Raw genomic sequence first — 24,639 nt, 5'->3', positions numbered from 1 at the left:
ATCTTTCATTTTGGTGGGTGATGGTTTTCAGAAAGAGCAGAGCTTTTTTGCACCTGTGCAGAGGTTTGGACAGCCGCAGAAAGGTCCTGGTGGAAATGAACTGGTGGACAGAGAGCAGGTGATGAGGTTAAAAGTGCATGATGGCTGTGGTTCACCACTCGGGTATCAGCAATGCGGACATGCCTCTGTGTGTTTGGATTCCAGTCACAGGACTCTGAATGCACCTGTCTAAATCAAGGGGCTGCTCAAACCTCGAGCTGTCCTCAGCCAGACACCCCAAATCCTCCCAGATTTACCTTCAACACTCACTGGGGACTGCTGCAATGGATGGCAAGGCACTGTTCTTAAGAAATGAAGTCTGGAGAGAAACGAGTGTTCTATGTGATTATTTCATACTTTTTGGCTTCTCTGATTCAGCCTAACACTGAACCTCTCCCTTCTCTCCCACTTCCTATTCGCCCCATGAGGCCTCCCTGACCTTGCAATCCACCCACAGTTTCCATGTTACTGTCAGCCTCCTTTCACTTGACTGATGAGAAATATGTGATTATTCAACACATCATAAAAATGGCCAGAGCAAATGAAGGAGAAATCTGGAAAGTATTTATAGAAAATCTGTAAACAATCATTGCAATCCAGCTATTCAAAGCTGTGCACACATTAGCTTATTAGCTGTAGAGCTGTCAGATTCTCTTTTGTTATTCCACCTTTTTTAAAAATTAAGGGCTGCTTTGTTACATTCACAGCCATTTTGTATTTCACAGACTTCTGTTAGCAGACACAGTTTCTTTTTTGAGCTACAATAAGTGAGATTTTCTTTCCTTATGACTACACATCATTTCATTGACTTCAGTGGTTTGACAAGCACCGATTAACTGACGTTCCTTGTGTGCTAAAAGGCTTCTTGAGGCAGCTTCAAGCACATGCATCTGATTGCTGCGTACAGCTCAACATCAGATTCAGATAAGCAGGAAGGAGGAGGTGAGAACGGAAAAGCTGTGAAGCTCTTCTGGAAAATGGCACAATACAGTGGTGGGGCACACGTCGCAAAGTCTCCCTTTTCTCTGCAAGAGGCTGAGCTGTTTCTTACTCACCATAGCATGATTTAACCAGAGTGGGATGACTCCATCAAGGCTTTTGGGGTAAACCAGCTCTCGGTTGTAGGTATACAGTGTCCAAAAGGATATACACACAAACTGGAACCAAAATGCAAAGTGAAAGAAATTTAAAAATGGAAGACAAACATAACTGAAAGGATTTGGTTAGTGCTTTCATTTCTGAGAAGGCAAAATGTCCCCATGCTTTTTTACATGAAAAATGATGACACTGCCAGATAAACTCATGTTATCTCACATTTACTCAGAGATGCAGTGTTCTGTGTTGATACTGAGAGAAAAAAAAAACCCTGCTTTATAAACTGCCAACACTGACATTTTCTGTGGAATCTGAGATTAGCTGCTGCTTTTTTTTTTTCCTATTTTCCTTTCCCTTTGCAGATGGAATCTTTTGATGGTCAAGTAGTTCTCCTCAAGGGACTGTCTGTCAAGCTTTTGTTTTGCTCAGTAACAAAGTAAAAACAGATCTTGATAAGGCAGTTCACATAAACTTACCCTTTACCTTCACAACTCATAAGCCTAATTCCTAAATTGCAGGTGAAAGCTGCACACTGTGGGAACCCATTTTTTTCCCCAATAAATCAAGAATTACAGTGGGACAACTTAACTGGAGGAAACGGTCCCTGTTGTCAGTTACTGATACCTAGAAGCTGATTAGTAATTTTTGGCCTGGCTTTTTATTTGAGCACACTTTGTGCTTGGGGTTAGAAATCAGGGGTGTGAGATGCTGGAAGAGGGAGACTGTGCCACAGTCCTGCAGGCATGGTGAGGATGCATGGTGGGATATGAGAACAGCATGGTGAACACTCTGACTCCATCCCTGGCAGGGCTTTTTTATGGAGCTAGCTAGCTGAGCTGCTTGTGGACCATGTTTAAGCAGTATTTCTCAGCCCTCTGAGATTCAGTGGTGGCTGCAGGCATCACTTTTACAGAGTGTACCTACATGTGTAAATAACCCATCAGTTCCTGTCCAGCCCACAGCATTTTGATAAACAGCATTGTCTGTGAGGGAGTAGGTGATCCATGATGAATCTGACATAGGCTGTGACTATAATTATTTTTCCATGAATCTGTTTCTCTCCAGTGCTTATTTAAAGCTACTCTGGCATCAAAGAAGGAGATGTGAGGTTTTGCTGCCTCTTAGGTACCCTCTTGTGTCCTCCTGACCTGTGCTGCCCTTTAGAGAAAAGCCCTAAGTTGATAAATCCACAGCTATTTATTTGGACCATGAGATTAACAGAGAGGTTACATCTCATTCACCCTTTGGGGTCAATCTGTGTCCACTTGAGGACAGCAACCCTAATGTTTGTGCAAGAGGCTTTGCTCCCAACCACGACAGGCTCAGTATTGTTTCTTCTTCTAAATGGTCCAAATCCATTCCAAATTCAATGGTAAAAGAAAGCCCTTAGTTCTTATCTATTTAATACACATACTTTTGGTGCTATACACCCCTAATCATTTATGCAAACGTTATTTTCACATACAGAGACAAAGGGTACTTACTGTGGACACTGGGAAAGCCAGGACACTGAAAAGAAGGTCTCTGCTGGAAATTATACACTTAGCACATCGCAGTTTCTTAATTAGTCTCAACACATCAGCCAGGAAGGACACCCCATAGAAGACAGCCTGCAAAACCTAAAGTAATTACACCTGATGAGGGAAACTCATCCAGCTTTCATTAGCATGTTCCTCAATGAAATCTGTTCTTGCTCTTCAGGGAGCTGTTTTGTTCATGAGCTGCAAGCCTGTGTGAGGGAAATAGCTGTTGGCTAAATCTCTTTTACTAACCCAAACTAATTCAATAAAGTTGGTCAGGAGATAACTTTAATGGTATCCCAGTTAATAAATTAAACAGAGATGTGTAATGCAATTCAGATGGGTGAAGTGAAGGGACACGTTGAAAGCCACCTCCATCACACTTCCTATGTTAAAGGTTGACCACTGTATATATCTGAGCAGGAGAGAACAAATTATGCAAGGACATATTTCCTGTAAAGCAATTGCTAGATAGCTTTTCCACTATTTAGCCAACACAGGTTCTTCTTTTTAGGGACTCACAGTGCAGCTGATCTTAGTGCCAAGTAGCTCAAAATGATCTAAGGTGAGAATTAGATGCAGAAGTTACAAAAACAGAACCTCTTTTGCTGAACTCAGAGGGATTCAAGAAAGGATTTCAAGTGCTTAGAAGCAAAGATCCAGACATCAGCAACTAAAAATGAAGTTTTATTTAAATTTAAATGAAACTATTTATAACTAATGAATTTTAGGATTGGGAGGTTGTGTTTTGAAATTTTTTTCCTTCTTTCTTTAAATCTTTTATAGGTAGTGAGGGTGGGACTTTTTGGGAGGACACTAGGATGATTTGGTAAAGAATTAGATACATGCACAGCAACAAAACAAAGTTCTCCAAATTACGTGTAAAATTGTCATAATACTGTGGTTTAAACCAATGTTACTTTTCTAATTGCTTCATTTTTCTCTCCTAACACTACACAGCGGATCAAGATGAAGCAGATTTGTCAGACACGCAAAGGCAGAATAGAACCTTCTTCTCCCACTGTCTGCATTTAGCATCAAGTCAGTTCAGTTCACTTAGCTCATGGGATGACCTCTTCTTTTTAAGGCTAGGTTGTCCCAGAGTAATGCAAAGTGGGAAATGCAGCCTACTGCAAACACTGGATCAACTAGTGATGCTTAAATGGAAAGAGGGCTACAGTTTTCAGGATGAGATCTCTTTTACCATGATCTTACTCTGACTCAGATATTTATTTAGAGCAAAGTCTATGAAGTTGTGGCTGGTTATTTCATCAGTTTCTGAAGAAGCTGAAAAGGGTGGTGCTTGGGAGGGGACAGGATTAGTGCAATGTTTTTGCATCAGAAATTCCTTTATTATCAAAATACATGAGGGGAGGAGGAGACTATGATTTCACCATCCATGTTGTCAAACAAGGGCTTCTCAGTCGTCAAACTGAGTCTTCCTGGGCAACAAAATTTCCATAGTTTGCAGTTATCTGCAACCATCCCCAAACATTTTGTTTCTTCCCAGCACATGGAAAAGATACAGTCTTCCTTCCCTATCCTTTCCACAACCCAGAGACCCACGACAGTAAGTACCACTGTTGGATTGTCCCCCTCCCTGTGCAGACCCACAGCAGTGGAGGTAGGATAGTGCTGACACAGGCTGAGTAACTGGCCCAGGATCACCCAAGACCAGGGACCAGAGGTTGTGCATCACCCAGTTCAGCTGCAAAGCCACATGTTTCCTATCAAGGCCTAGGGTGAATAGACATATCTTTACATTAAAAAAAAAAAAAAAACCAAAACAAAAAAAAAACCAAAAAACCAAGCAGCTTCATCAGAACCCACAGAGGTTTTTGTTCAATTTTGAGGCACCCAAAAGAGCTCTTTTGAGTGTGATTTTTCCCTCCCCATTATCACAATTAGCAGGCAGTACTTCAGTCAGTAGGGATTCAGCCATCCAAGTCATGGGTCTGTTCAGTAAAGTCCATGCTGGGGTGCAGTGTGCACAAACACATGTTCAGCCCAAGTGTCTGTCCCAATCCTTGGCCTCACCAAGACACCAATACTGAGTTCTCAAAGAGCTAAGAAAAGCCTGGTAATAAACAGAAGCTCTTGTTACACCCTGTAGAGTCAGCAGTAACTTTCTGTAAAAGGCATGAAAAATGAACGTGAGGGTGGTGACAGTCCAGTGACACATAGTGACTAATTGCCAATAAAGCAATTAGGGAGAAGCCTGGTTCCCAGAGGATGGGGCTATTATTATCTTGTTCATGGTCAGCCTTACATTAATCATGGGACAGGGATAGGCTGCTTCTTTCCCCGCTTCAAAATTAACTAAAATAAACATTACTGAAAAGAAACAGTCCCAAAACAGCCACATTCTCAGCCTGGTAAATATTCTGTTATTCACAGGGGAGGACAATGTTATCTTCTGTATGGAAAATTCTTATCTGAATGTGTAACCTGACCCATTTCTCCTGCTAAACATGGAGAAGAACAACTCCTGAAGAAGCTGAACTCAGCCTCAGGAGCTTGAACTTATGCTGCTGCACATCTACCCTTGTTCATCACCATAGATTCAAAGGTGTTTCAGACAATTTAGTCCTCGCCCTGTATTTTCAAGAGCAATGGAAGGTTATACAAGTAATTTTCAAACCAGAAAAATAAACTTAGCTAGGATCATCCCTAGTACTGCGCAGTCTGGCATTGTACACTCCCAGTAGATTAAAATCCGAGCTCCAAACCCACTGGGATTATTCTTCTAAGAAAGGTGCATCCAAGTCTTGTAGCCCTCCATTAAAGGAAAAATGTTGACATAAAAAAAAAAGTGAAAACATCAAATTATTCCAGATGTCCCGTGAATTTCCCAAGCAGCAGTGCTGGCACTCAAATCCATTGCAGGCGCTCATGGAATATAAATCCACTGGCTGTAAATAGAAAGGATTCCCTAAAGTGTTCCCACACGAACAGAAGGAAGACTGGAAGCATTCAGAAAGCTAATGATTAACCCAAAGAGGAGAATATGGATATGATTATCCCTGCTGGAGAGAGGCTGCTTTCCCCTCTAGACCCTGCAGACTTCCATGGTGCTGGGTGCTGTAGAAACATTTAATTTGGCCAGATCAATTTTCCAAACTGAGACTCACGGTGACAAAGACAAAGCTCAATTTTTATCTGGTGCAGTGATCAAAAGGGTGTTTCTGTTTAACTAACCTGACATGATTTACTTTTGTGTATAAGATCTTGCCATATGTATATATTGAAATCTCCAACTAGTACAAATAAATCGGGCTCCAAGCTCTGCCCTTTAGGGAAGGATAAATCCAATATTCTGAGCAAGTTATTAGACATAAAAGTCAACATTTAGCATAGACACACATCCATTCACATGATAGCGTCTTGGAAAATATCTTTACTAAATAGTGGGCCTATTCTGAAATAAATACAAAGCAGTTTTCAGGACAATTGAAAAGTATTTCCATTATGAAAGACAAAAGTGTAAGGAATAAACTGAGGCAGGAACACAATTAATAGTTTTTAAAGGTGCAGTGTGTTCATTATGCAGTGATTTACTAATGGATTTACAGCTGTGAGCAGATTTTTATGAGCTCAGATATTTCAGGCAATGAATGATTCCACTTGCACTGTTTTATGTCACAGATGAATGAAATTAATACAAAACTGGTTTTATCTGTCATTTCTGCTTCTTCAATAATGGGTCAAAGAACCTCTTTGATACAAAGCCTACTTATCCTTTTTTTTTCCCCCTACAAAAATATTTCCTTACTGAATTTTGATTGCTATGATCATTAAGAAGATGGATCTGAAGCAATGTCAGAGATGTAGCTCTCTCGGGAGAGTCACATGACTAGCAAGGAATTGAATGAGGTGCTAAAAGAGGGTACTATCTAGAAGGAATTCTTCCAGCATGTCTACAGCAAAACTGGGAGACAAGCAGCATTTCCATCCCCAGATAATGTTACTTTTCCCAGTATTTCTATTTCAGATCATGGTGAGGCAGCCAGAACAGCTTTCCACAGAAAGAAATTTTTAAATGCTATTCCAAAGAAATAAGAGAAATTTTAGAGGGAAAATTTCCAAGTGATTCAGACAGCCAGTGCCAGAACCCAGGCAATCCCAGTCTGGCAAGACCCAGGCAGAAGAGCTGGACAAAGGCTGTCTCTGTGTTCCTGGCTCTGGGGAAGCTTCCAAGGCACTGCCCAGGCCTGCCCAGCACATCAGATCCACTGAACTAGAGCAGCCCAGTGTGAAGCTTTTGCCTGCTCCTCTTCCTCACAACCATAGTTCCCAACATCCCCAGGTGTTTTCTAGGGCTGTGTCCAGACTGACAGAAATTCAGTGCATTAGATGTGCACTCAATGGACAAGTGTGGTTGATAGGCACCTCTTGTTCCTCAATGTTCCTCAGCAACAACAGGGAGTGGCTTAATGCCAGACCATGGGATGAGTCCTTTAAGTCCAGTGGAGCCCCACAGAGAGCACCACAGCATGTAGGACATGTTGTCTTGTCACCCTCTTCCTCTCTTATACAGCAGTTCAAGAACCTTTTGCCACCTTTTTGCTGCCACTTTACCAATAAATGCTACCCAGTTCAGCATGAGAAGGGGGTGATAGCATTTATTTCCCTAATGCCTCTTCATTTTTTGGCAATCCTTTCTTGAAATAAATAAATCTCTCAAGAAAAAGGACTACCATCCATGAAGGAGTAATTTTGCACTCCCTTACCCATTGCCACGTTTTCTGCATGAGATAGGCAATATTTTCAGCCCAAACCTTCAGCCCTGTTGGCTGGCAGCTCCATTTTAGCATTGGGATCAGATCAATGAGTGGTTAAAATCTGTGAGTCAAAAGACTGGGGAAGTGGTGCAAGAGCCCTCACTGATGGAGATTTAGTAAGTCCTGAACTGTTCAGGAAATCTGTAAATGAGCTGGCAAAGGGAGCAAATACTGAGGTGGTACACTTTCATGAATCTGATGGAGTTTTTCTCCCTGTCAAAGCGACCTGACTGCAAAATTGCCAAAGAATCTCAGGATACTGAGTGCCTGAGTGATCAAATAGTAGGCAAAAAGCAGTGTTGATAAGTGCAATGTAAAGCATTTAAGAAAAATATTTAAAAGCAGCTTAAATTATATATTTTTCAACAGTGGGTTCTATATCAGCTGTCACCATCCAGTAAAGAAATATTAGACTCAGTGTGGATAGCTCCCTCAATTTGCTGTCTCGTTGCCTACCAGTGATCAAAAAAAGACAAATAGAGAGATAAGAGTAGTCAAAAAGAATTAAACTACAAACAAGGAAACACCTTTAGGCCACTGTATAAACCCATATATGCTCAAAACTTGACCACTGCAGCCTGCCCTACCTACTCCCTCCTGAAACTTGAAAAACTGCTGTAAAGGGTGACATGGATGCTTTAATGAAAGAAGCAACCCTTTGTGAAGAGAAATGAAAAAGGCTTGGATTTACGGCCTGCAGAAAACAGTAACTGAGAGGATAATTTAATGCCACTCTAATGAGTGGCAAAGAAAACATGAGCAGGGATGGATGATTAGATTACAACACAGAAATAATGAGGCATCCAGCTCAGTTGTTAAGGAAGCAGGTTTACACCAACAAAATGAACTGCTCTTTCACACAAGGCACACTTGCCTTGTACAGGGGGATAGGGAAAGTACCATAAGTATGAACAGGCATGTTTTTCCTTCAGGTAGATGAAAGGAAGGCTTTGAATGGGTATTAGCTACCTTAGCCTAGATTTATTTTTTGGCTGGATATGCTAGTGGGACAGTAAAGCTATGGAAACTTCAGTTCCTGCTTGTACATGCTCTTGCCTTGTGCAGCCTTTCCCTCACCATCCACTGCTGGTCACTAAGGGAAGCTGGATGACAATTTCAGTGAGGATTTCTTCATCCCAAAATATTGGGAGATTGGTTACTTGCTTTGTTCTTTTGATCCCATGCTTTAGAGCTGAGTGGTAAATCTCAGTATAATGGTGCCAGGGGATGGGGGTGGAGATGCTATTTTGCCTGAAAGTATGGGTGGTATTTTAGTGGGCTCAGTTATTCCCCAAAAATGGCAATACTGATTAACAGACAACATTGCAATTAGCAGTACAAATGCCACCTGACTGCAGTGATATATATATGTCCTCATCCTTCCACAGCTGGCTTGACCACTGAGGAGAGCGCTGGAGCTCCCAGAATCCCTGGGTTGTTGTGGTCACTTCACTTGCCATTCACTGCCTCTTGGTTGCAAATGTTTCACAGAGTCACAGAATGGTTGAGGATGGAAGAGAACCAAATTCCACACCTCCCTGAAGGTCTCCAAAAGCCCCACTTGGAGCTGGGGAGCATTTAGGCTTCCACTAAATTCCAGCATAGGGTGTCTCCTTCTGAAGGGTAAAAGACAAACATGCCCCAGACCAGACCTCTCACTGATATTTGACTCTGATGGTCACACAGAATGGATGAAAGGCTATGTAGGTCCCTGCAGTCATCCTTCAAATTAGCAAGTGTGCCTGAAATTTTTCCCTCACAGGAAACCTCGCCACAAGCCTGGTCTTTCCACCCCAACAGCACTACTTCCCCGAGCTGCTGATGAACGCCTTGGACTCTGAACAAGCCTTCTCCCCTGGGTATCTCATGTACTTTCACTTTGATTTTTATCCTGTGAAATGATAGCACCAGAAGAACCAGAAGACATTACAGTCTCTCTTTTTCCGTGTGCTTTTAGGAAATGTACAACCAGTTGAAAGCACTGCTGAAACTCATGTAATAATATCACAAGCACCTCTCTCCACAGGCTGGTATTTCTTTCCCTTGTGTTCTCAACTGATTGTCAAATGAAGCAGGTACTCTGAATGGCTAAATTAGCACGGTGGTCTGCTTTGTTTCCCTTTTCTTGTAATTTAGAGGACATAAAAGCCTATTAAAAAAATTGAAGTAAAACACCAAGCAGTGTTGAAATGTTTTGAATCAAGGGTTAGAAAACAGGCACCAAACTTGTATGTGTCCTAGGCAGGCCATACCCCCACTTTTCTGTCCTTCTCCTCACTGACAATGTCTCTTTTACAAGGAGGCAGCTAGCTTCAAAGTACTTTCTGAAAACCAAGCATCTCACCAGTCAATATTCTTTCTGCATGAAACCTGTGAATACATTTCACAGCACAAGTACAAATCCCTCCTTAGTTTCCTTTGGGGTGAAAACCACCAAAGGAAGCAGTTTAACAGCAGCAAATACACCAGCTGCATATGTCTTGAGGCGCAGATGGCAGACAAACAAATAGACATATTGGTATCACTGTACAACACAATTTGCTTACCAGATTGAGGACTGTCAAATATTTCCACTGCCCACCGTAAAGGAACACTTCAGATGGCCGCTCCTCTGTTTTCACATGTGTGATGGAATAGGCAACAAAAAAGTACCAGACAAAAGCAAGGCAGTGGTACGTGGCAAGAGTAGAGATTTCCATGCTTCAGCCAAGAGCAACTGACAGCTGCTCTGAAAGCAGCTTTTCTCTTAAGGTGCTCAGTGCATGGGATAAGGCAAGGCAGGACGGTTTACTTCAGAGCAGTCTCGGGACACGATGCCACTTTGCTCTAGTCAAAAGGAAAAACCACAAGGCTGTGAATTTTGCTTCTACTTGTTTCCCTTTTCACTTTACAGATAGGCTGGGGGTAGGGGGGATGAGAAGAATAGGCTTATTCCCTGGATTTATATGCCTTGCTCAAGATTAACAAAGATTAGTCTCAGAGTTATATAAGTTTTGGGTTGGCTTATTTTTTTGCAAAAGTGGGGAGGGGGAGTTTTGCTGCTGATTTTGTGTAACAGGCTGTCATGTGTTGGGTAGAGAGTGAAAACAAGCAACATTTTCCTCACTTGTAGCTGTGTGTGCAGCCATGTCCCCAGCTCAGCTTGGGAAGCCTCTGTGACTGTTTTTGCCCCGTGACAAAGAAAGAAGTGGGAAATGTCTATGAAAGAAAAACCTAGTTGATTTGTCTATAGGCTATGGAGGTAGCAAGGAAGCTGACAGGATTCATAGGCAAAGGTCCTTGGGGCTGAAAATCTCTCTGGCTGCTGACATTTCTTTGTGGGAAAAGGCTCTGCCACCTTTATGCTGTGCCCAGCAGCTGGAATTCGTCACAGCTGTGCATGGCAGGTTGGATAAACCCTAAGTCACTCTGAAGCTCTGGCAGGGATGGAGACACAGGGCAAAGGCCTTGGGTGACAAACAGGAAGTGCTGAGCAGCGTGTCTTGCCTCTCTGCTGCTTTATTTGCTGCCATTCACCTTCAGACAGCCCTTCTTCACTGGCACAACATCACCGCATCATCAGGGCCCAGAAGAAGAGAAGAACCAACACAAAATGACCCTAAAATGAAGCAAACAAAAAAAATCCCATGAGAATGGTTGCTTTTCCCTCTCCTCCTGCCTCACCAAGCAGTCATAACTAGCACTGGAAAACACAGAGTTGTCATAACTGCTGCACTCTCAGCAGTAATTACCATCTGAGTGTTTCTCAGGGGCCTTGATGGGGAGCAGGGATCACACCCCAGCCCATAGCTGGACCTTCCTCATGCAGGATGGGGAGGCAGGATGCTCTTCCTGCCCCTGCAGACATTGCCCGGTGGGCAGGGCTCAGCTTTGGCCAAGCAGACTGCATTAGGAGATCTCTTTTTCCTCCCCTTTTAACTGGCCTACAGATGGTATTGAGCAATCTGCTGTGTTATGGTTTGGTTTGTTTTTATCTGGCTTTTTTTCCCCCCCTCCTACTGGATGCAAGGCTCCATGTGGGATAATTTCCTATGAATTCAGACAGCAATGTGCCTGCATGTTGGGCAACAGACCTCACGCTAAGACATTTCAGTATTCTCCTGTGTTTCATTGACTTCTCCCCTAATTCAGATTGCCCGCATCCAGATCCCCCAGGCATTCCAGCCACCACAATCCCAGTGAATTGTTGCTGCCTTACTTATGAAAAATAAAGATGTAGAGCCTTCCGTGGTTGTTTGAGGTTGGGAGAGAAAACACACTGCCAGGAAAAAAGGGAAAAAAAAAAAAAGGAAAACAAGATGGGATTATGTTTTTTGTACTCTGACAATGTCACCAGTCTTTTCATATAATCACAGAATCCTAGAATTTTTTGGGGTAGGAAGGGACCTTAAAGATCATCTAGTTCCATCTCCCCTGTCATAGGAAGGACATCTTCTACCAGAGCAGGTTGCTCAAAGCCGCATCCAGCCTGGCCTCGAGCACTTGAAGAGATGGGGCATCTACAACTTCTCTGGGCAGCCTGTTCCAGTGCCTCACCACCAATGAAGTATTTCTTCCTAATAGTTAAGTTAAACCCCTCCTCTGTCAGTTTAAAGCCATTCCCCCTTGTCCTGTCATCAAATGCCCTTGTAAGAAGTCCTTCTCCAGCTCTCTTGCAGAACCCCCGTTAGGCACTGGAAGGCTGCCCTGGAGCCTTCACTTCTCCAGGCTGAACAACTCCAGCTCTCTCAGCCTGTCTTCATAGGAGAGCTGCTCCAGCCCTCTGAGCATCTTTGTGGCTTTCTCTGGACTTGTACAACAGGTCCATGTCCTTCTTATGAACAGAGGAGGGGGGTAGTGTGGCCATCAGGTCAAAGGAAGTGATTCTACCCTGCTATGCCACTCTCATGAGTCTCCAACATTCAGCAGGAATGGTGGGGTCTCATGAGGGTGGCATAGGGGGGCAGAATCACTTCCTTTGATCTGATGGCCACACTACTTTTTTTGCAGCCCAGGATACATTTGGCTTTCTGGGCTGTAAATGAACATTTCCAGGCCATGCTGAGCTTCTTGTTAACAACTCCCAGACCTTCTTTCAGGGCTGCTCTCAATCCATTCTCCCCCAGCCTGTACTTGTGCTTGGATTGCCCTGACCCAGGTGTAGGACTTTGCACTTGGCCTTGCTGGACTTCATGAGGTTTGCACAGTCCCATCTGTCCAGCCTGTCCAGGTCTCTCTGGATGCCATCCCTTCCCTCAAGTGTGCTGACTGCACCACACAGCTCGGTGTCTGCAGCAAACTTGCTGAGAGTGCACTCAATCCCACTGTCCGTGTCACCGACAGAGATGTTAAGTAGTACTGGTCTTGATACCAACCCTTTAGGAATGCCACTTCCACTGCTGTCCACTTGAACACTGAGCTGTTGACCACAGCTCTTTCCAACTATTCAGTCAATTCCTTATCCACTGAGTGGTTCCTCTGTCAAATTTGTGTCTCTCCAGTTTAGCGACAAGGATGATGTCATGTGGGACAGTGTCAAATCCTTTGCTCATGTCCTAGAAAATCTAGAAGAAATGGTTTTCATTTGCCTTTACAGAATTTCTGGGTTGGGCAGTGCCATTATGAGATGCTCTTCCTTGTGAAGAAAGAAAGAGAATACACTCATCCCTGTGACAAAAGGCAGGAAGAGAATAGGACACTGGCATGGAAGGGTCCTTTTTATTAATAGCTTGCATACCGAAGTCACCAGGCAGTCAGCTCTTTTAAAAAGTAATCTTCACACCAGTCTTTCTGAGGTTGAGTGCAACTTAAGAAATGGGAAGGCTGAGCATTCTGCTCAGTAGGTGCCTGAATGCATGCAAATGAATGTAAATGTATGCAAAACTGCAAGGTGTGTTTTTTCTTTTCTGGAGGATTTTGGCCAGTATGGCTGGGAAGGTGTCAAGTGCGGTGACAGTTTTCTGATGTGGACATCTGTCCCTCAGACTGAGACCATCTGCTTTGTTTTCCCATACACAAGAACGAAGATATATTCCCTTCAGCCTAGCTAAGGGATAAAATTTGGATGCAGAAACATCGCGAAGAAAGCATGAGCACCAAATAGGATCTGAAATCCAACACTCCACACTTCACGGAGTCTTTCTTATTCCACAGCCAGTGTGATGTAGCAAGCAAATACACGGGAAAGGTCATATCTTATGTCATCTCTCCATGGGTATGAAGATCAACTGAAGGTTCAGTGGAATAGGGGATTTCAGCCCACATCTTTTTGCAGTGAGTGGAAAAAGGAAGAAGGTGCACACTGGGGTGCAGCAGATGTGCTGCTGCAGATCTAGTGGGACTGTTTAGGGAACACCATTTTCCATCTGCTTGGTACCACACCCCAGCTTGCATCTGCTTCTCCCCTGGAGCTGAGCCACATTCACACACTCTGACAATGCTCCCAATCCACTTCAGGGGCTCATCTGATTTGTGCAGCAATGGCTGACTTTGTGCTGAAGCAAACTGGGAGCTCCCAGTTAGTTCATTAACATGGTTCAGCTGAAGGATGGAACAAGTGACTGGAGACGTAAATCACCTTGTGTCCACAAAACGTCCTCTGCTCATTCCCAAATCTATGAGAGTGATTTAGGCCATCTTGCTTGGCTGCACTGAAATGGGTTTGACTCACTCATGTTATTAGTATGGTTCAGGTACAGAGGTGACAGTAAACAATGCGAAGTGGCAATATCTTAGATAATTGTGTGTCTTCACTGATGGGCATGGTATTTCCAGGCCATCAAGCAGCCCCCAGTTAAGTCCATCATTATCATAATAGTGTTTAATTACCACCTCAACCTGAGCTAATGAAGCAGCTGATAGAAACAAATATTCTTGCTTCCTCACATCTGACAATTTGTTTAGGGACCAGATAGGTGCCTTTCAAATCTTCTTCAATATTTTTGCACTGTCAAGGCTTCTTCTCTGCCATGGCAGCATCCAGTGATGGCAAAATGAGTGAGAGCAAGGCAGGAAATTACTGGCAAGTGAGAGCAGTTAGGATCAAGTCATAGGAACAGACTCAAAGCCATGTAAAAGTCTAGGAAAGGTTTGGGGACTTAAAAAAAAACCCATCTTTGTGCCTAGCTCTCCATTCTAGGCACTATCTAAGAATACGAGACTGGTACAGAAGGGGGTCTTGCTTCTGCCAGAGTGATTTTGTAAGGAGAAAAACCACAAGGAGGTGGGCAAGTACATCTTTCTTCTAGTTTTTTGATGCGTGTTTCTGTCCTTGACACCGTTCTGCTATTTCACATGTAGATTTCCCAGTTTGGTTGTTTTTAATTTACTGCTGTTGTCAGCTGGCTTGCATTAGGGGCAGCATCCCTTGCAAGGGGGGCCCGGGGCTGTTCTTGTGCAGCATCCTCTGTGCAGAATGTGAATGTGTCTGGGGGCTCTGCTTCTCTCCTTCTGGCTCAGCTGCAGGTAGTGCGGGGCTCTGTGTGGAAGATGTGTTTTCTGACAAGCCCTGTCTGAGAAAGCTTTTTAGCATGTAGTGTGAGGCTGCCTGAGCTCTATGTCCCCAGGGACACCTACAATGACAATTCATTCTATGACAGCCCCAATGTGTGAAATGAAACATAATTGACAAAATTGCTAGCTCCGCATAGTCTGCTCCAGTCATCATCAAATCCTGAGGCAAAGTTATATGGTTGGTGTAATTCACAAGACTTAATTCTCTCTGGTTTTATTTGTCTTGGGCTTTGGTAGCTTCTGGGAGTTCTGGTTGAGTTAACTTTTCTTCGCAGCCATGCAAGTAACAAATGTAAAAATATTTTAACTTCTAATAAAAGCTGAGGGCTTTGCCCAGCAATGCAGCAGTGATAGCAACAAGTAATGAAGATTGATTAAAAATATCCTGAAAGATTTCACTACAAGTCTGAGAATAAGCAATGCTGCAACATCTACCTAAACTGTGTGTGGCAAGCAGGAAAATTTTACAGTTCTTAGACAGCTTATGCACCCTCCTGCACGCACCTCTCCTCTCTCTTGTGTAATATTAATATTTTTAATATGTATTTTTAAGGAGAAGGCAGGAAATGGCTTACCTCATCTTGATATCTTTGTTCTGAATTGAATTAAAAGGTTGTTCCAAAAAGCCAAAATTCAGAGGGATTTCTCAGTCCCAAAGGGATGACTTGTGTACAAGCAGAAATTGGATTCAGTAGTTGGAAGTATTTGCTTAGATTTCAGAGTTTCTCCTTCTCATTGAGTTGGCTTTTAAACTGTGTGTTTATTCAGACTGCTAAATGAAATGTCACTTTGATCCAAGTCCAAAACTTCCTATGTAACAATGATTTGACATTTCTGACTCTTGTAAGTGAATGAGAATTATGACATTAGTCAAAACAAAACCTTTTCAGCTAACAACTTGGATTCTAAAAGTAGATAGGTTGAAATTAAGAAACATTTTATCAGAAAAATGCTTGCTTATCTCATTATCTCCTACTCATAGGGGAAATTAGTAATTGTTTACCTTACCACAAAACCCCAAGAGTGTGCTCTCTCTTGGCAAGGTTAATATTTTTTAGAAATAAAAGGCATGTTTTTCACTCATTTTCAACAGCTTCCAAGAACTTATATACTTTTTCTAAAAGGATATATAAGTTGCTTCCTAATTTTACCTTTTCCCTTTTCTGTCAGAGAAACAAAATTCATATTTGACTATTTAAAAATATTGTGCACAAACAGCCTGAAGTTCGGAGTGAAGAAAACACACCACTGTGTACTACAGAAAAAATGCCAATGTATTTATCCTGCATACACAAAGTATAACTGGTTGTTAGACTCTGTCCTTCTAGACAATTTTGTTGGGAAACCTAAGATATGCATTTATATGAATTTATTTTTTTTTCTTTGGCCTTTCTAGAGGGGGGTCAAGAACTGGTCTTGTAAATAGATGTGTGTTTGATAACATATTGCATATCATGTTACTCCTAATGCGGTCTATTTATAACCATAAGTAATTATTCCACATACAAGGCAATAGAGATCCAGCACTGATTCCACTAAGTGCTTGCTGAATTGGTGTCACTTATGTTCAACTCTATCTTAGATAATATTAGATAATAAGATAAAGTCCAATCTATAGTGTGTATTAGTATAGTACCTAAATCTGTTCTCACAACCTTTGGTACTTATGAAACAAATGCAGAGCAGAGCATGGAACTGCTTATCCCTGCCATGTGCATGGAGAAGGGGAATCCAGAGCACTGAAATGGTGTTCCGGTCACATGGAAATCTTCTGCTGAAATGTAAATTAATGATTATCCCCATAAAGTCCTGATAACCTCTGAATCATGTTGGAGGAAAGGACATAATTCTGCAAGAGATGTTGAAGAGGTGCTGGTTTGCTTCCCACCACCGGTATCATCTTGATGGATGACTCAGTGGGTTATAAAACATTTGTAAATGCCAAGAATTTCCTAAACCCCACTAGATGCTGGGACCTTGCAAGTTGGCTGGAGAGGCAAGTACAAGGATCTCCTCTCCCTAGGGACACTAATATCCTTTGTACACCAAATTCATGTCCAGTTCCTGCTCACTACCAACACTGAAGAACAAAGTAATTTTTTCAGAATGTCAAAGACAGGATAAAACAAAGGTTGTAGTGTTTTAATGATGCTAGCAACTTGTTAACAGAATAATGAAGTTTGAACCAGTGGGTTGGTCTGACTGCTGTTCAAGGAATGGGTACAGAGAGTGGATTTTCTACACAAGAGCTGCTGCTGTGGTTTTCACAAAAAATATCAGCAGTGTGTGACACAGCTTGTGGCTCTGAACCCTACTTGTGCACTGAGCAGTCAGCTGCTAGTAGGCCCTCGCTGGAGCAGGGGTTACTCAAAGGGCTATTCCGGCTCAGGCACAGCCTAAACCCCCTGCTCAGCTCTGCAGGGAGGCATTGCCATGGCAATCAGACTCTAGCTGGGCAAATGTTGGGTTTGCCAAGTCAATGCTGCTCTTCATCTCCCCGTTCTCAAACAAAAAAGCAAATCCTGCTGTGGAAGCTGTGTGTGATACCAATGGTATCTCAGTGTCTTGGCTGTTGTTCTTCACCAGCAACTGTGAAGAGATGGCAAATTGCCCCTATTATTCAGACCCTTTATCCTGGGAAGTTCTCTGAATTTGCTTGCCTCTTTGGTGAAGATGGGATGGGGAAGAGGCAAGCCCTGCCCTGCTTCCCCAAGCTGAAGTGGCCTACTGCCTCCTCTTCATTTCTTCTTATCCTGATCACCAAGACCGTGGTAGTCCCTACATAAAGATGTTTCCTAACACTAGCACCTTTCTAAGGATGTCAATCAACTTCCTCCAACTTCTTCTTAGTTGTCACATGTATCCATGCTCACTGCAGCTCCTAATTTTCACAGGTCTTCCTCCCTGGGTGGCTTCTCCTACCTTCTTAAAGTGCAGAGGCGATGTGTATTGCCCAGAGAGCTGTGCCAGGCATGACCAAGTTCTGGCCCAGAGCACCTACCTGCAGTATAGCTGTGCTCTAGCAGTGCTACATGTGAGGGACGTGGCAGTACAAGCACTTTCTTTCTGCTTCTGAGCCCATCTCTTGCTTTGCAGGCTGTGCTTGGGGCACAGCTTGAGCTTGCCCTCTGCAGGGGAGTAAGAGGCAATGGGGAGCCCTGTGCTTCCTGTAGCAGCTGTGGCTTTCCTTTGTATCTGCATCCAGGGCCTCTTTACTTGATTTAGCACGTCACAATTTCATGGACTGGATTGATTTAGTGGTGGCTTCTCACAGGGCATTTTGCCATAGCTGTTCATAAGATTGTCTCCCATAACAAAGTGTTATCCTTCAGGAGTTATCCTGTGTAGAAATGAACTTGAGTGAGGGGAAGAGGGAGGAAAAAAAAGACAAAAATTACTCCCCAAAAAATCCACTTTTTCATACACCTAAAATTTCCTTCTGCTACTGTCAGTTCCATTACATGATGCGCATTGGCACATTTCCTTTCCTTACAGCTATTTTCAGTGCTGAGGAGAAGTGCCTCCAGTTTTTGTAACATTTCATTTGATTACTGGTCAGATAATCAGATGTATTTGTGAGGAATCTGAGATTGGAATAAGGCCATTTGGTATGAAACTCTTGTGCTGCCTCCTTTTCCCTGCCCTTTGAAATCATGCTGTGCTTCATTAACACTAAATGTGTTTGCAGAATCTGAACCTTCTCAGTCATGTGTTTTAGCTGCTTAGTGAAAACATAGGTAGGTTGTACACCTCTATATTTCTGGGATCAGCTGGTGAAGGGGGGCAATGTTTGCTGTTCACTTTCCATCTCAAAGCCTTGGAGTTTTCATGCATTCTTGCTTCCTAAAAGTGGGGGTGGAAAAAAAGCAGGCCTTTGCCAAATTCAAGATGCTGGTTATCAGTTAATTCTACTGTTTATTGTTCACACAGCAAGAGAACTGCTTGTGTTTGGCAGTGAGCTTGAGTTCATCTGCAGAGTGCAGGACAGAGCTGTCTGCTTGTTTTCTTCAGAAGCTTTCTGCTGGTGTTTAATTGTAGCACTCAGCAGTGATGCGCTATACTGCTTTCTCTGTGTGTGTTCTAAGACCCTTTAAGGAAGGCGGGTGTCATCTTCCTTGCTTTGAAAAAGGAAGCCAGAGTTTCTAGACAAGCAGTGCAGGTGTGCTGCATTAGATGCATTAGATGGAAGCTGGTAAAAAGACAAAGAACAGTTAGGAGTTCAGAGAGTTTTGTTTCTTCACAAATTTTGTCCCATGCTAACATGGGCTGATGCTAAGTGGTGCTGCTGCAGGTGTCTGAAAGCAGGAGTCAGACTTGCGATGACTCCTTTCAGTGCTGGTGATCGAGGCAGGAAAATACATGGCAGGGGGAGGATAAGAGTGTAAAAATAATTAAAAGTATCTCAGTTCTGGATGAGGCTTTCCCTGAGTACCATCAGCACTGGCCTCATGCAAGTTGAGCTGGCATTTTCTTGGGATACCACGCCTGGAGCTTTTCTTGCAGCCAAATGTATATGGGTAATGGTGGGCAGTGCTGCCTTCCAGTGGTGCTACTCTGGCACAGAGAGCAGTGCTGGTGTCACCTAAGGAGGTGCCAGCACCAGCCCTCTCGGCACTCCGGGCTGCCAAGAGGAAATATCGGCCTCTGCGTCATTAGTGACAACTTCATGTTGTTGAACTAATCTTTGATCCCTTCCTCCTCTGCAAAACTGCACAGTGGGTGGTAAATTAATCCCTGGAGTTTATCCCAGCACGTATGCAGAAAGCACAGGGGGAAAAGTAGGTGATGTTGTGCTGATGCTGAGAGCCCAGAGCTTGCCTGTGCCCTCGGTTTTTAGCTCGGTGTTGTGCCACTGACTTGGGTGGCAGGAGCTCTCACACCCATGTATCAGCAGTCTGTGCTTCTTTCCTCATGCCTGCTGGTGCACTCATACAATAAGCATGAATCTAGATGCCACTGCTCTTCTCACTAACTGCTGTAGTCATTGTGGAGTAAGAGAACCTGGTTCAGACTACCCTGGATGAAAGGAAAGGTGGTGGTGTCAGCTAAGTGGGCTTGGTGCTGGGAAACTGGCCAGTATTTCTTCATGATGAAACCAGGAGCAAAACAGTGGAGGATGACAACTGAGGAATAACCAAATAGCAAATTTAATTGGTTAAAGGAAGCGCCATGCACAAAACACAACAGTTCACACAACAATGGGAGGAACAGAGGCTGCCACATCAAAAGGATGAGCCTTCACAGTTTCACATATTTTGCTTTTACCCTTTTCTTTGTCTTTCTCTCCTCTCCGTTGAGAGGTAAGTTTCCAAACTCAAAATTGAATGTGTTTTAGGACACTCAAAGGGGAAAGAACTTTTGCTCTGTATATGACTGGAAAATGCAAAAAACACACTCTTTACATGTAAAAGGTTATAAGCTTTGTAACCTGTTAGCCAGCTTGGTGTGAGAGCTGAAGCAAACTGATGCTCTTCCAGAAGAAAGGCTTTGCTGAGACCCCAGTGACTGGAACAAACTACTGTCAGCTGATAGTGTCTAGTTCAATCCCACTAGCTGTAGCTAGGATGTGGCACATGCCTGCAGCACATGCTGACGATGCTTTGAAGTGTCTTTTTTGCTTTTATTTTTGCATTAAAAAAAAAAAAAATCGAGCTGTAAAGTATGTGGTTCAGGAAGGTCAAATATCACATGTGAATATTGCTGACTGCACAGCACAAGGAAGGTCTGTGCTGAATGAAGTTGGGCCTCTGGTTCTTTGCAGATATTTCGTAACAACCTTGAGCAGAGCATCTTTGCTTTCCACAACAGTTCTTGTAATTCAGCAAATGCATATTCCCTCAAACACAAATCTATATATCCTGGCAATTGCTATTTTTGTGTAAAGCTCTATTTCATTTATTATTGCATAAGAGTTAGCCTGTGTATATTTTCAGGGAGCTTGTCCAAGGCAGAATAGCTACTCTAAAGACAGCACCATGAGATAATGACTTCCAGACTGTCCAAATCTACATTCCTTCAAGCTTCTCCATCAGTGCAGTAATAAAAACTCTGAGCCACCTGGGCTGCATCTGTACTGTGTGGGAGGTAGAAAGTGCTGCACTCTGAAGCCCTGCTCCCCTGGCTATCCAGATGAGGCCTTCTGTTGAACTTCCCTCCTGCCACATGCCTGAGTGTCCTTCCATTGGAGCCCTGAAATGCATCCTGATGGGGTGTGTGCACACAGCCAAACAGGGCAGCATCCATGCAGGTAGCGAAGGCTGGATCATGCTGGAGATGGTTTCCATGAGCACAGTGAAAGCCAATTAGGAGAGGCCATGCAAAGGACTGGAAGGGCTCCTTCCCAGGACAGCTTATACAGGTTTGGGACCCACAGCTGGCAGAGGGATTTGTTAGTGCAGCTTTGCATTGCTCTGCCAGAAGCCAGTTCCAGAGGAGATCTTGAGCAGAGTGAAATTGAAGCATAAAATATTGAGCAGATCTGAGCCGCAACAAAGGTGGTTTGCACCTTCATGGAACAGAAGCTTGTTTCTCAACAACATGAAAGTCAAGGCATGTGAGGACTTTGCTACAGATTAGTGGAAATGTCATCTATGGGGAGTAATCAGATAATTAAAAAAAATAATTAAAAAAAGTTAAGCTGCCCCAAAGCTGTTTCTTCCACAGAACTAGTTTGTGGCTTCCAAGTGACTCCACAAAATTCATGGCTATGCAGGACTTGCAGAAGCCACTCCAGTAGAGGCTCCAGGTTACAGGAGAGAGAAGATAACAGATTTTGCTAGCAAGCCTTGTACAGTAGGGAGAAGCAGACAAGATCCAAGAACAGAAGCCCTTCTTTTAATCTACAACAGGAGCCTTGCATTTCAATGTTGGGACTTTGAATGCATACAGCCAACAGCAAATGGATATCTTGTTTACTCCTTGGTGTTTTTTCTAAATACATAGAAGAAAATATGAAATAATGCCAGAAATACATATAGAAACACGTAGGAGAACGTAGATTTAAGTGGGTTCTGAACTGACTCAGTAGTGCAGTGATCTGGGCATCTTTAAATTATGAGCTTGAGGATTGATGTTGCAAATCTGAAGTTAGCCGTATAATTCTGTGGGACATGTATGGACTCTTAACATTTACTTAAAGTGTCTTTTTACGGTGGAGAAATAAGCTATCTGTTCTATGTAATTGGTTTCACTGAGTGTACCTTCTCTTTCAATGAGCCTCAATGTCTAGATTTGAATTTAGGCCACTGAGACAAGTGTAGCTGGCAAGAAAAGGTGAAGTCAAGGATTCAAAAATATAATGAGAACTACAGGAAGAAAGTAGGAGGGCAAGGGACAAAGCAGCCTAAAGGGATGGAAAGAGGAAACAGCAAACAATCTCCAGGAAGCTGGATCATAACTTTTTCCAAAATATTTTGCTTTTCATATGTGGAAGATCACCTGTGCAAGTAGGTAGTTAGGTCAGGAGCAGCAGTTCAGAATGGCCTTGTTACCTTTGGATACTGATTCCTTAAAGGAATATGTACTGCATATTCAAGGAATATGCTTGGTGAAGCAGGGAGGGGCATTCTGTCTTCTGGAGTCCTGTGTTTATTTTAATATATAATGTCCATGTGTGTGGATGACATGCTGAATGGCCTTCCATGGGTTACTCCATTTCTATCAGCTGCCATGATGGAAGGAAGAGTCTGTCTGCATCAGACTCCTGTATGAGACCCTGGTGATTGATAATCACTCTTCAGTCAGAACTCATATTTCACCTGTAGCTTGCTTTTTTCTTTGGCTTAGCCCCTACCCAAAGCAGGGTGAATTGAAAGCTTGAGTAAATCAGTATATTTCCAGTGTGCTGCTAAGGATCTGGAGCTGGAACTGGAATTAGACATTAACGAAAAAGACAAAGCATACACATATCAGCCTTGTCCCCAAACCCAGGACCTGACCTGCCCCCAAAATTAGGTCATCTTAGCAGCTGCCTGTGTGGATGCTTGCTCTGCACAAAAGTGTTAATTCCTTTGCTCTCATGTGTTGGTGGTTTTTTTTTGTTTTTTTTTTTTTTTTTTTGTTTGTTTGTTTGTTTGTTTTTGTTTTTTTTGTTTTTGTTTTTTTTTTATTTATTTTTTTGGGTTTTTTTTGGGTTTTTTGTTTGTTTGTTTGTTTGTTTGTTTTTGTTGTTTTTTGTTTGTTTTTTTTTTTTGTCCCAAGGACCTCAGGAAAAGCTCTCTTGATGCTACTTCCTGGAACCTGCTGAGGTCTGTGTGTCCCCAGTGTCAAAACTAACTCATTTCCCTTGTTTCTCAACTGTTGAGAAGAAACAGCAGATAGTAATCAGACTTTTCCTCTCTCAGTAGCATCTTCCCCCCCCCCCCAAAATGTGAGAGACTCCATGTAATCCTATCTTTCCTGTGTTTCTGGTCAAACCTTCCACTGAGGACAAACTGTTTTATTTGGGAAGTACAGAAAGTAGGTATCATCTTTCACTTTTGTTTCTGTTTTGGTAAACCTTGCTTGAAAGTCACTTGAAGCTCACTGGCCCAGAGTGCTTATTTTGGAGAGAATACAATTCCTATTAAGCTACAGCAGTAATTGTATGTAATGTGTATTTTTTTAAGTGGATAAGTTATCCACAAATCCCAGATGATGATATGTCTTTCAAAGAAGATGCTGAAGAGGGCCAAGATTCCAACAGCACTGTACAAAGGAGACCACGTGTCATCAGAAGGTGAACAAAATGGAAATGTTTGCTAGGGGAAAAGAACCAACTATCCAACCTTGTGTTCGCAGCCCTCTTTTTGCTGTTGCTTTGAGCCCTTGTCCAGTACCTGTCCCAGACTTTCCCCTGAGACTTGAACACATTTGTTTTGTTCAGTTGTGAGTACAGTGAGGAAAGGTGATGTGACCTGTGTGTGGTAGGGCCAGTGCCTCACCTGCAAACTCAGGCCCCCTTATCCTGAGCTTCCCACCACAGGTACCTCTTGGGCTCTTCTGGAATGGTTGAATTTGGGATGCTGGAATGATGGCGTAAATTGAAATGGATGCAGAGTTGGGCTCAGACATGTTACTGGGGTGTGATGTTCAGTGCCTGCTCCACAGGGCAGTGCAGCCAGTGAAGGCAAGGACTGCTGCTGCCACACTGGGAAAGTGGTCTTCAAAATAGGGAGCATTAGATGGGGCTTCTCCTTCTGTTTTCTTTCCTATTTTTTTTTTTTTTCTAATAAAGAAATAGAAAGTTTTGAGACTTTCCATCTGCCTGGAGACTTTCTAAGCCATCTTTTCTCAGGAGTTACCATTTTTATCCTGGAAATGACTGTTGTTGTTTTAATCCTGCCTCTTGTCCCTCACAGCCTCATTGCTTTTTTGGGCTCTGCTCCATTCCTCCCCACCGCCTTCTTTTTACCCCTTTTGGACAAACTGCAGCAGTGTTTGCCTCGGTTAAGAAAAATGGGGCTTGATTGGGCTGGGCACGGCTCCCGCCTTGTGACGGAAAGGGCCGTGAGGAGGAAATGTGGCCGCAGCTGAGTTTATTTTGGAGACCGCCCACTGGTGCCCTGCCCTTTGCCCGGGGCCCTGACACAGGCTCCAGCTGTGCCGGGCAGAGCAGCAGCGTTCGGGGCCGGTCCTGGTGGTGGAAGGAAGATCCTGGAAATCCCCAGTGCAAAAGAGCAAACGCTGCATTATTTTGTTTCGACTTGGGACATGGAAACTATGTGGGGTTTTTT

The 24,639-nt window shown here is 43.2% G+C and overlaps 1 protein-coding gene across 1 annotated transcript in view; it reads right to left on the bottom strand.

Moving 5' to 3' along the window:
- Nucleotides 1–10,134, bottom strand: part of ADTRP (androgen dependent TFPI regulating protein) — a 29,110-nt gene extending 18,976 nt beyond the window's left edge. The window contains exons 1-3 of the mRNA XM_053988845.1: nt 9,982–10,134; nt 2,619–2,753; nt 1,095–1,196 (exon numbers count right to left, since the gene is read on the bottom strand). Coding sequence (XP_053844820.1) covers nt 1,095–1,196; nt 2,619–2,753; nt 9,982–10,134 — 390 coding nt within the window. The remainder of the gene's footprint in view (nt 1–1,094; nt 1,197–2,618; nt 2,754–9,981) is intronic.
- Nucleotides 10,135–24,639: the final 14,505 nt, after the last annotated feature.

The sequence above is a fragment of the Vidua macroura genome, chromosome 1 (genome assembly GCF_024509145.1).
Source record: "Vidua macroura isolate BioBank_ID:100142 chromosome 1, ASM2450914v1, whole genome shotgun sequence".
NCBI classification, from domain to species: Eukaryota; Metazoa; Chordata; class Aves; order Passeriformes; family Viduidae; genus Vidua; species Vidua macroura.
Note: the sequence above shows the minus strand (reverse complement) of the source record. Positions and strands in the feature narration are given on the sequence as shown.